Source organism: Rhincodon typus, chromosome 2 (assembly GCF_021869965.1).
Source record: "Rhincodon typus isolate 14 chromosome 2, sRhiTyp1.1, whole genome shotgun sequence".
Lineage (NCBI taxonomy): Eukaryota > Metazoa > Chordata > Chondrichthyes > Orectolobiformes > Rhincodontidae > Rhincodon > Rhincodon typus.
The window spans coordinates 144,382,416-144,395,454 of NC_063333.1; the positions used below are offsets into that span (position 1 = coordinate 144,382,416).

At 41.4% G+C, this 13,039-nt stretch overlaps 1 protein-coding gene across 2 annotated transcripts; it reads left to right on the plus strand.

Annotated features, from left to right (window-relative positions):
- The first annotated feature begins 360 nt into the window (after nt 1–360).
- Nucleotides 361–8,758, plus strand: rnf152 (ring finger protein 152). Of its 2 annotated transcripts, none has more exons than XM_048616949.1 (2): nt 361–470; nt 5,704–8,758. In XM_048616949.1, exon 2 carries the CDS (start codon nt 5,912–5,914, stop codon nt 6,545–6,547), a length of 636 nt encoding a protein of 211 aa, XP_048472906.1. In that variant the 5' UTR covers nt 361–470; nt 5,704–5,911; the 3' UTR covers nt 6,548–8,758. The 2 variants fall into 2 exon arrangements, with proteins under 2 accessions (XP_048472906.1, XP_048472910.1); XM_048616953.1 differs by having other exon boundaries at nt 392–604.
- The last annotated feature ends 4,281 nt before the right edge of the window (nt 8,759–13,039 follow it).

Below are 13,039 nucleotides of genomic sequence, written 5' to 3' on the forward strand. Positions count from 1 at the left end.
AATGCAAATCTTAGGTGACAGCTTAGCTACAAACGGGGAAATAAACGCTACATGCATTCAAGGAATTGTCTGCAAATTGACTTCAGTTGCATTATAAATGTGTCCTTTCTAAGTACGTAGCCTGTTACCTGTTCAGGGACCGAGCTGTCAATCATGAGCAGCTCCGCCTGCCAGCGGCCTGTCAATCAAAGAGGAACAATGAGCGTCCCTCACCTGCATCAGCTGGCTCTCCCCGGGAGGTTGGCGCGGGGCCGTCTGGGAGTTGTAGTCCCCTCCTCCTGTCGATCGGGGGCGGAGCCAGGCTCGGAACTACAACTCCCGGCGTGCCCCGCGACCCCCCTGCGCGACATGTAGGCGAGCGCTGGGCGAGGGAGCTGCCAGACAAGTGGAGCTAGAGCGGCGGACCAGACGGGTTTGGACGGCAGGCTGCTGCACCAGCCAGGAGCAGACAGACAGCAATTTCCACAGAGGTATGGTGCAAAAATTGCAGAGCAATCGGGCGTGAGAGAAAACACAAGCAAATAGAGAAGCATTCACTCATCAGAGAATTTTCAATCAGTGAAAATACCCCCAAGCTTGCTAGTTGAATCAGAGCTTGTTGAAGGTATTTGTTTATGTTTTTGTTCTCTGGACAATTTCTTTTGGGAGGTTTGCATGTTTGCTTCTTGCTGCAACTGCAAGGCAGGGGATCTGTCAGTGACTTGTGTTGCTGCACTGGGAGTAGATGCAATGTGCTGGTGGTACTCTGTAAGCTGCAAGCTCAGTACACGATGGGAGGGTGGGGGTAGTTCATGGGGACGTTTTGCACTTTGCAAAAGGGTCGCCGACCCAAATAATTGTAACTTCTGAATGAAAATACGGAGCCGTGGGTCGGGCTTATTGACGTGCACTGCTATTAAACCTTCTGCAGCCCAGTGTTGCTCAGATAAAGAGCATTGCGAGCAAGAGATGGGGTTTGTGGGGGGAACAACACAAGTGTAATTGGCCGAGTGGTCTTCCGCTCTGCAATGTGGAATACTGTAACCATCACCAAACAAAAACCAGGCGATACACCCATTTCTCACGATGTGATGCCTTGAATATATTGATTTGAGGTGATCAATAAGAGTTTATTTACTCCGCAAAATAATACTTAGGGACCGTCAAGTGGGTCAGCTTCAGATGAAAACAGCAGTCTTGGTATTACCTAATCTCGTTGCCCTTGTTTTATTTTTCTCTGCATATTTAGCGAAGGTTTTTTTTGAGATGTTATCAGGTGCAGAGGGAACATCCAACAGAAAGAGCAGCGTGCTGATTTTGGAACTGAAATGTCTGCAATAATGAAGCTATTTTGGTTAAAGCAGAGGGTCCAAACGGCTGGGAAAATTCCTATCTGTATCATTTGAAGACCCCTTTAATTAGCGCATTGGATAAACCGGACCCGTGACTCTGGAACCAGTGCCGTGTCGGAAAGTAACAATATCTGCATGTTAGAACGGAGATTTGCAAGTCTTTTTTTCATTTCTGAAAGAAATTTCGCACAGCGAGACTCAACATCTGCTTCCTCGCGGTTTAAAACAAAAAGTGTCGTATTTATATTGTCTAGATATTTTCGTGGGATTAAAAATAACAGTTTAATATTTGCTTTAAATGCGGGCAATGTGGGACACTTAGTAGACAAAGCATCTGGGTTGTGGAGCTCCTTTCAGGCTGTACTGTGCTATAGAGAGCATTGTGTAACAGAACTTCATTCAGGCAGTGGGATTGAGGGCAGTACGGATCTAATAGTGGGTGCAATTTTGATTTACTTGGCTTATTAAAAAAATATGTTTTTGTTTGGATTACCATGACTAGTATTTTCAGTTGTTCGCAATTGTTATTGGTTGACTGTGTATTTTTAAACAAAAAACAACTTGCTACAGGAGGAATATATCATTTTGCTTATTCTGTCTCCAGGCATTTTAGCACCAAACTCGCACCCACCCGCACCCTTCCTAACACCTCCTGTCTATAATTTACCCAGAGTAATAAACGGATGGGTCAAGTCGGGACATTGACTTTGACAGGTCAAGCACTCGTCACAGGAGAATTCTACATGTTGGGAGGGTTTCTGTTGCTCTTCCTCAGAACGTAGGATTGACACAACAATTTCAGAACAGAAGGAGGGCTTTAAGCCCCTTGTGTCAGTGCTATCCCTCTCTGCCAAAGCCACTTGGACAGTCACACTCCTGGCCTGCAGTTTTATTTTTGCTTCCTAAAAACCCTTTGAAAGCCATGATTCAATGTGCCTCTGCACACACATTCCAAATCCAATATACTCAGCCTCATTTGTTTTTGCTTGTAGGTTCCTCTAGTTCTTGACCCTGCCACCAACCTCCTGTGCTGTTGAGACAAATAATGATGGGAGTGTGTTAATGGATGATGTGAGGTTACAGTGGCTAAGTAATCTTTGTTCAGTGGTAGCATTCTCATCTGTCAACCACAAAGACTGACACTCGGGTGTTACACTGAGGGAGTGCTGCACTGTTGGGGATGCTGTCTCTTGGACGTTAAGCCAAGGCCCTGCCTTCCCTCGACCTCAAAGACCCAGTGACACTATTCAAAGTTAACTCGAGCAGCTGTCAAGCTGGCTTGGCAAATAACTATCTCTCAAACTGTGTCATAGATTATCTGGCCGTTTATTTCATTTTTGTTTGTGGGAGCTTGCTGTGCACAATTTGTCTGCTAAGTTTGAGTACAATGCAGCAGGGACTGTTTCCAAATAATGCTTCCTTGCCTTGGTCTCCTGAAGCTCTGCAAGGTAGTGATGTAAATCTGAACCGGAAGAACTGCGGATGCTGTAAGTCAGAGTTGCTGGAAAAGCTCAGCAGGTCTGGCAGCATCTGTGAAGGAAAAAACAGAGTTAACGTTTCGGGTCCGGTGACCCTCAGAACAGTTCTTTTCCAGCAGTGATGTAAATCTGTCTTTGGAGTCTTTGCAACTCATTTGTGACACTAATCTCTGTTTATGGAAGGACAAACAAGCCACATTTTGGAGAGAAATATTAAATATTTCTCTGAACAACTGTAAATTAATTCAGCAGCAAACAGGGAATGGCTCCAACTGAGAAATCTGTTCATTTGCCACAGTTTGAATGACCACCAACCCAGAATTCACAAAGTAATGTATGCAAAATCTTTAACCTTGCCTCCTGTGACAGGAGAACACTTTTGATTTATGGTTGACGTGTGATAATTCTCTACACTTCCACAATAAAAGCTTCAAACTATTGGAATACTCTGCCTCTGGATAGAAAACCACATTCTACTGACAGCAATCTTTTCACTCACACAGGGACCCAGATGGAAATATGCCTGCGTGCAGAGATATTTGTTGAGTTGTTTGGAACAGGCACGTGTTGCATTCTTTGTCTCTGTAGTCCCTCGATACAAATACATTATTCCTGTTTGACAGGATGTTCAAATAGATTTCTTCTTCAAGTTCGGACAAGGAACTGCCAAATTGAAATATAATATGCGGAAATGTGAAATTGTCTAATTCGTCAGTAAGAATAAAAAGGAGCAAGTTATCTAAACGATGAGAGATTGAAGAGCTCTGAATTTCAGAGGGATCTGGATGTCCTAGTGCACAAATCTCAACAAATTAGTATGTAGGCACAGTAAGTAATTAGGAAAACTAACAATGTTATTGTTTGTTGCGTATGGAATTGAGTACAAAAGTAGGGACGTTATGTTGCAGTTATGATAGGCATTGGTGAGGCAATGTGTGGGGTACCATACAAAGAGTCAGGGTGACTCTTTCATTTTTAGTTCTTTCTTGTTGAGACATACCAGAGTCCTCAGGTAGTATTCTGGGGATCCAGATTTGAATCCTGCCACGGCTGATGGTAGAATATGAATTCAAAGACAAAATGTCTGCAATTAAGAGTATAGTGGTGACCATGAAGCCATTGTCAATTGTTAGAAAAAAACTCATCTGGTTCCCTCATGTCCCTACCTGATTTGGTCTACATGTGACTCCAGACCCACAGCAATATAGTCGACTGAACAATTAGGGATGGGCAATAAATGCTGGCCTTGCGGATGAAACTCACATCCTGTGAATGAATAAAAGACAGTCCAACTGTGCTATGCCAACCTGTTACGTTCTATTTCCTCACTTTTACTCATTTCTCTAATACATTCTTTTGTCTTATTGTTTGATGGAACCTGGCAGTCACTGGCAAAGCCAGCTTTTATTGCTTTGAAATGAGCAGCTCACAAAAAAATAATAAAAGAACGAGAAAATGAATGAGTCAGTTACTTTGCTGCAGATGTGGATTCATATGTAGGCCAGACCAGGTATGGACAGCTGTTACCTTTCTGTAGTCATCAGTTCTGAAGACCAGTCACTGAACTAGAAATGTTAACTCTGTTTTCTTTGAAGAGGTATTGCCAGACCTGCTGAGTTTCTCTGGCAATTTCCCACTTTTGTTTGTGGCAGTGACCTTCCCTGAAGGGCATTAGTGAACCATTTGCAACAACGATAGTTTCATTGTCACCGTTACTTTGTATTCCAGATTTATTAATTGAAATTAAATTTCATCAGCTGCTGTGGTGGGATTTGACCTTTATATCTGCAGTATTAACTTGGATCACTTAGTCAGTGACATTACCACTAGGCCACTGTCTTCCCATTTAAAGGAGTGAATATACTTTCCATAGTTAATGGATAATTTGCTTTAAACTTGTGAAATGAAGCATTTGGTGACAACTGGGTTTTGGGAGGCTTTCAGTATGGCTAAGTATGTTACTATCTGACAGCCAGTACTGGATGAACAGAAATGTCTTCCAATTAAATATAGGCAAGACTGAAGCCATTGTTTTCAAACCTTGCTCCAAATTCTACTCCCTAATGTATTGACTCCACCCATTTCCCCTGGCAACAGTGTGAAATTAAGCCACTCTATTTGTCACGGTTGCTGTTTAAATGAAGTTCCGATCTCAAATTCACACCTTCATTGAGACCACCTCCATGGCATCAGCTGACTTCACCCCTGTATTGGCTTATCAATGCTGAAGCTCTCACTGTGCCTTTATTAACTCTAGACTGTTCCAGTTACTGCTGGTTGGACTCCCAAATTCTACATTCTGTAGATTGACTCCCAAATTCTACATTCTGTAGACTTTAGGCACCCCATATTCTGAGATACGTTGGCTCACAATCAAGCAAATCTTGATTTTAAGATTTCCATCCTTGCTTTCAAATCCATGGCCTCACTCCTCTATGTTATCTGTAATGTCCTTTAGCCTCACAACCTTCTGAGATCTGTGCACTCCTGTAATTCCAGCCTCTTGAGTATCCGTAATTTTAATCACAGTATCATTGTAGCTGCTCCCTCAGTTAGCCAAGGCCCAGACTGTGCAATTTCCTCCTAAATTCTCCCTGCGTCTTCAAGACATCTAATTAAAACATGCCTCTTTGACCAAGGTTCTGATTTTGTGGCCCGGTGCCATATTTTGTTCAGTGATGACTCTGTGAAGCAGTGTGTGATGTTTTATCATGTTAAAAGTGCTATTATCAAGTTAAGTTGTTGTTGGCTACCTTTTCTGGACTAAAAGAGACAAGTTTACGATGTGGAGCAAAGGGTTGTGAGGACACTTCGTAAGTACACCCAGCACGTGACCACTTCTTGTTAATGATGAAATTGACTTCACTCTTATCTTTATTACTATTCTTTCACAGGGAATGAAAGAAATCAGCTGGGTGTTTGCCGGAAGTGACAGTGCATTGCACAACGTGTTCCCTCCTGAAGAAGCACCTAAAGATTAGAAAAATCTTAAAACTAGACAATCAGGACTTCTCAAAGGAGGGAAATAACACGACAAGAGCCAAACTGTTCTTGGAAACCTAGAAATCTCTTTAAAGAGGAGAGACTGTGGCCAGTGTGAAAATGGAGACGGTTTCCCAAGATTCACAAATGGAATGCCAAATTTGTTTTAATTACTACAGCCCACATCGCCGCCCTAAGCAATTGGACTGCAAGCACACTTGCTGCTCTGTCTGCCTTCAGCAGATGAGGAGCAGTCAAAAGGAGCTGATGTGCCCCTGGTGTCGCAGTGTCACCAAGCTGTCCTCCAGTCTGTCTGTATCCCAGCTGCCTGATGACCCAGAAATCATCACCATCATCAGCATCCCACACACTTCAGAGCGGACCCCGGTGTTTATCAGGCTCCCGACCAGTGGCTGCTACATGGTCCCTCTGACTGTCACAAAGGAGAATGCCCTGTTGCCAGGAGAAGGTGGTTGCCGACTGTTGCCGGGGAATCAGCGGAAGACTGTAACTGCCGTGCTCATCCCCGGGGATCAGCAACAACAGCAGCAACAGATGCCCCAACGGCACCAGATGCCACATGGACCCAGGGAAGACGAGGAAGAGGACGAAGGCCAGGATGGTGTGAAAACGTCCACTTGCTCGGGTGTTTGCACTGTGCTCCTCGTGGCGTGTGTGCTCCTTTTCCTACTTGGCATTGTCCTCCATAACATGTCGTGCATTTCAAAGCGATTCACCGCCATCTCCTGTGGCTGAAACCTCCTGTCGAGCAGTGAAAGGCTTCAATATTTACCCACGTGCAGGACACTGACCAATGGCTGAACTGAAGAACGCGCAGCATTTAGTCTCAAAAAAATCATGGACTACAGACCGATTCTGAGGAAGTTGAATAAAAGCATAAAGCCGCAAGAATGATTCATTTGGGAAGTGATTTGCACCTAAGGTGTAATCTGATCATTCAGCCGCCAAGTGTACTTTGTTGTGGATTTTTATAGGGTTTTGCCTCTGAAGTTAGAAAGTGCACAATTAATAGAAAGTAATTTCTTTTACATGATGATGTATTTCTAAACCGCTATTAACTATAGCCTTCCTTTTGAGGGGAAATGCAATAAAGTATTCACAGTGTAACTTGAATCCATCAGCTGTTGATTTTGGCATAGACATCAGTTTATGCAGCAAAACCTGGACTATCCTGTCAAAACTTGGACTTTAAATCTTTGTAATACATTGAGTTGTAGCAATCTCTTGCAGAGGTAAAGCTCACGTTTTGTCACCAGAATCTGGGATTGGATTTAACACAAATGCAATCAACTGAAAACACAATCATTTTATTTAAATAAATTAGTCATTACTTTTCATTTTCAAATTTGTAAACAGATTGTTGGAATTGAGCTTAATCTAGTTTATAATTTTTCTTTGGATTTGTACATACAAGTGTAACATTTTTTTAAAGTCTTGTACTAATCACAGTGATATATAATCATAACGAATTACACGAATTAGACAATTTTGGTCAGTTCTTTGAGAGTTTGCGATATTTTAGATGTCTGCAATGGTAGATTGGGTTGTGGTTATCCTTTTTAGCTAGTACAAAGCAGAACTGTAATGATGAATTATTTTAGTTCATAATTGAATATGTGATTGTTCATCTATTTAGAAGACATATTTGTTATGACCAATTGGACATCATTTTAGATAGAGATGAATTTCAAGTTGTGAATTAACATAGAAGCAAAGTCGAATATTTTAATCTATCGAACATACTATGTGTCGAAAGCTGATATAGGTTTTATATATCTGGGGCTTTCAAGCTGTTTAGGGTTTTGTATGAATCAGTCAGACTTACTAAAATTACTTGTCTCTGAATGCATAACATTCTAAAGTAAGAAAAAAAGCATTAATTCATTTGTCTTTAAAGATGTACTTTAGTGCCCTGTGGTTCAGTGCTAGCTGTTGGAAAGGGCTGAATAGTGTTGTTGAAAGTGATTGCAGATGGTGACAAGGAATATCACAAAAACAAATGTTTGGTGATGCAGTTAATATAGAAAGAGAAGAATGATCCCTTATGACTTGAGATGACATGACACGAAAATGAAATGAGATATGGATGGAGCTGGGTTGCAACATTAAGGATGCCTTGTCATGCTGTATTCAGATTGTGGTTACAGTTTGTTTGTGCACTCTGTTTTAATTTAGATCTTGCCATTTTTCTTGACGAGAAGTTAACATTCTTATTGATCCAAAATGTTATCGTTCTCTCCCTACAGTTTTGTAAATAGAAATTTGGGACAGGTTTGTGGTGTAAAATACAGAAGTTTCTCTCAAAATTATTTTACCAATTGGATCTATTGAACCATTGTTCATTTAATATTTTCCTTGTTACTGTGCTGCACAGTCGTAATACCCTACTGGGTAACTATACATCGGGATTTAATTAGGTCTGTGCTAGTTCAGTGGATGCGAATGGTAGCAAATCAGCTTTCTTACAAGGTAAACAAAAGTGGTTGATAGACCGGTATTATGCCTCAGCTAATATTCCACAATCACTGCTGCCTGCACATGTTATGAAATGGTTTTAACCTTTTTCACAGGGTTATTTGTTTTGCAAATATGTCATTGTGATTAAGCACACTGAGGTGTATGAATTGCCAATGTGTGCACATACCTGTGGTAACCTGCCAAAAGTTGAATTTTTTTTATAAGAGGTGAAACTTGTTGCTGACAGCTGTATTGTCTTTGTGCTCTTGTAGAAGAACAGACATGCGTGGAGTTGCAATAGGGCATTTATTTTCCCCTTTCTGACCCATTTTTTGTGAAGCAGTGTTCCAAACCTGCCTCTTATTTGTAGAATGTTCATTTTTGTTTAACGATTGTAAGGAGTGCATTGATCATTAATAGACCACTGTACTGTGACTCTGTTGTCTTAACAACATTACTCGAGAGTTTATAATAAACTTCTTCAATTGACGTTTTCCAGTTTATTTATTCAATCAACACACAACATCCATTCCTGTAAAATATCATTTCATTAAGTGATTTTCTACTCCTCCAAATATACAAGACAAAATGACAGTGAAGGATTTCTATTTGGATTTCATTGGCTGTCACAATCCGGTGAAATAATGTTTGTCGTGAGGTTTTCGTTTAGAAAAGATGAACTTGTGATGTACAATATCTGCACTAACAGAACGTTTTTCTTTAGGAGCAATTCTGCCATTGTGGATTTGTGTTTTCTGCCCATGGGGCATGCTAGAGTGAAACGAAACACTGACTAAAATGACCTAGTGGTTCCCTTCTTTGTTCCTAACTGGACAATGAAAATGCACTGTTGGATGGGAACTTTGGAACTTAACCCATCATCTTACATAAATCGAGTTGGAAGGGTTGGCGGTTTATATTGAGATGCTGGCAATGGCTTTGGGCTAATAATCTAGAGGCAAGGCTAATGCTTCGGGATATAGGTTCAATTCCTACCGTGAGGCCTGGTGGAATTTGTATTCAATGAATCAATTGCAATAAAGACCCGTCTGGATTGTTGATGCCCCTTAGGGAAAGAAATTGGTCACCTCAACTACATGTGAGTCCAGACCCACAGCATTTGTCTCTTAATTGCCATCCAAAATGGTCTAGCAAGCCATTTAGTTCAAAAGCAATTAGGGATAGGCTCTAACCCATGAAAGAAAAAATAATTGTTTAAAATTCATTCCTGAGATGGGTGTGACTAGCTAACTCAGTATTTATTGCCATCCCTAGTTGTCTTGGAAAAGGTGGTGGTGAGCCACAGTACATACTCTCCTGGTTGAAAGACAGGAAATGCGTATTTCAAAACAATTTTTTAACTGGTGTCAAGATACTGAAAATAATTACATTTCTGTTTTCTACAATCTACCACTTCTGAGGTATGCCAATTATTCACTGGCTGTGGCATTAGGGGGAATGGAGCGATGATTATAGTTCATCATCTTGTCCAGTGACACTAGGGCAACACACAACTGCATGATTTATTAAACAGCTTTGCACAAAATACTCCTTTTTCGGGTTGAAATGCATTGCAAGGTGACGGGGGTTATAGAAATTCATGGTATGAAGGCTGCAGGTTGAATAATTGTATCGTGCTGGCTGTAAAAGAGTCCAATCCCACTATTCAGCCCTTGCCCTGTTGGTTGGTTCCAGTTCTTCAAATACATATCCAAATACTTTTTAAATGTGATCAGAGTCTTAAAGATATACAACATGGTCCAAATCGTTTGTGCTGACCAGATATTCTACATTAAGCTAGTCCCATTTGCCAGCATTTGGCCCATATCCCTCTAAACCCTTCCTATTAATATACTTGTCCAGATGCCTTTTAAATGCTGTAATTGTACCAACCTCCACCACCTCATCTGGCTGCTCATTCCATACATGCATCACCCTATGCATGAAAAATTGCCTCTTATGTCCCTTTTAAATCTTTTCCCTCTCACCTTAAACCTATTCCCCCTAGCTTTAGACTCCCCTATCCTGGGGAAAGCACCTTGGATGGTCACTCTATCAATGCTGCAAATGATTTTATAAACTTCTGTAAGTTCACCCCTCAGCCTCCGATGCTCCAGGGAAAAAAGCTCCAGCATGTTCAGCCTCTCGCTATGGCTCAAACCTTCCAACCCTGAGAACATCCTGGTAAATCTTTTCTGGACCCTTACAACTTTCACAAAATCTTTGCTATAGCAGGGAGATTAGAATTGAATGTAATATTCCAAAAGTGGCCTCATCAATGTCTTGTACAGCTGCAACATGATCTCCCAACTGTTATACTCAATGCATTACTGCCTCATTGGCCTTTTCAGGCAGTGACTTCCAGCCCCTCGCCGAAATATGGGTGAAACATTTATGTCGCAATTCTCCTTTAATCCGTACAATTTTTTAAACCTTAAAACTTATGATTGACTTCTCTGCTGATGCAAGTAGGCATTTATTGCTTATTGAGGTCCCTCATTACTCGATCTCTTCCCCAGTTTCCATTTCAATGAAAACAACTCCAGTCAATCTGATTTTGTTTTCTTTTTGCTAGAATTCTGCATTGCTGGCAACATCCTCATAAGTTTCATCTCTGCCTTCTTTTGTGTGATCACCGTAAACACGATAGATCAACCTGTAATGCAGTAACCAGAACGGTACAGACCAGCTCTTGGCTAAATTAATGCTTTGTACAGTTCCAGTCTCTCTCCCTGTTCTATTCAATGCCTCGGTTAGTAAAGGAAATTATTACAAATATCTACTTACCTATCTGTCCTGTTACCAGGGATCTGTGGACATGTTCTCCCAAGGTCCTTCTGTTTCTCTCCTCAGTATTCGACCATTTATTGTTTATTTTTCAGGCTTAGTTGGTCTTCTATCTTCATTTTAAAATTTTCAGACTGAACTCCATTTGCCATTCTTCTGCCCAACTGATTAGTCCATTGTTAACTTCCTACTTTCTTTCCGACTATCCACCAAGCAACCAATCTTTTGTATTGGCAAACTTCTTAGAAATTAAATCTCCCACTTAACGTCTGAATTGTCGACAAAAGTCACCTACAATAGATGATCCATGACTGAGCCCTGTGGATCCCCCACTGAAAATAGCCTTCTGGTCAGAAAAACATCCGTCGTCCATTACACACTGTTTCTGTACCCTTATTCAATGAATATCAAATAATTCAGGTACAAACTGCTGATCTATTCCTCAAGGTGACCACTTTTATCATTGATGTCTTTTTAGAACACCCAGCTCATCTCATATTTAAATTAGGACATAGAACTGTACAGCACAGGAACGGGCCATTCAGCCCACGATGCTGTGCCGAACATGACGCCAAATGAAACTAATCCCTTCTGCCTGCCCTTGGTCCATATCCCTCCATTCCTTGCATATTCATGTGCTTATCTAAAAATCCCTTAAACGTCCCTATCGTATCTGCCTCCACCACAACCCCTGGCAGTGCGTTCCAGATTCCTACCACTCTCTGTGTAAAAAAACTTGTCCCTCACATCTCCTTTGAACTTTTCCCCCTCTCACCTTAAATTAATGCCCCCTGCTATTCGACATTTCAACTCTGGGAAAAAGATTCTGACCGTCAACTCTTTCTATACAGATTCAGAGATGGATTGATGTAAGTATTTACCTGATGGTTGGGAAAAATGCTTGTTTATTGTGGGATGTGGGTTTCATGTGACCTGTTAGGCTAGTCCAGAGGGTATTTTAAGAGTTAAATCACATAGAGTGGGTTTGGAGTCACATGCAGGCTGGACCAGGTAAGGGCAGCAGATCTCTCCTTATCCTAAAGGATATTAACAAAGTAGATTTTATTTTTAATGATGATCAATGATAGTTTGTTGGTCACCATTACGGGGACTAGCTTCAAATCAAGGGTTTTTATTTGTTATGAAAGCAGATAACTGGAAGTTATTCAGAGAAGTGTTTTGTCCAGTCAGTGCTACTTTTAGGAATGTTGATAAAGATTGACTAGCAGGGTAAAAGGCTTTGCTATTGGTACTGCACCAATCACTACCCATCAGTCACAGAATCAGAGAAATGTTATGGTGCAGAACGAGACTATTCAGCCCATTGTGCTTGCACCAGTTCATTAAATGAGTGTCACTACTGAGAGCCTTGCTGTTCCCCCATTCTTTTACACACCATTTCTATCCAAATAATCATCCAAATACCTTCTTGACTGCCTCAACTCAACCTGCCTTCATCACACTTCCACCATTGCACCCTAACTTCTCACTGAAAAGAAAAGTTTCATCTCACCTCACTTGTATGTCGTCTCGTTCTTGTTCTTTTTACTCATCAGCCTGCTCAAGATGTGTAGTACAGGAATCATGCTGCATTGATACTGGGTACAAAACAGATGCAATGTTAGAATCGTAGAATCCCTATGGTGCAGGTGGAGACCATTCGGCCCATTAAGTCTGCACTGACTTTCCACGGAGCATCGCATGCAAACCCATGCCTCCACCCTATCCTCATAACCCCACATTTACCATGGCTAATCCACCTAGCCTGCAGGGAGAATGTACAAACTACACATGGACAGTTATCTACATCCCTGGCCCTGTGTGGAGCATTGCTAACCACAGTGCCACTGTGCCACCCACACTTAGTAGGTAGTAGCAGCATTGTTTTCTCTGAGGTCTTGAACAGGGCCGGTGCATCCATAAGGTAAACCAGACAGTCATAATTTGGGGAAACGGTACGAAACTGGACAAATAATTCATGAA

Excerpts from the sequence above, each read along its gene's own strand:
- rnf152 (XM_048616949.1), top strand. The coding sequence starts at position 5,912 with ATGGAGACGGTTTCCCAAGATTCACAAATGGAATGCCAAATTTGTTTT.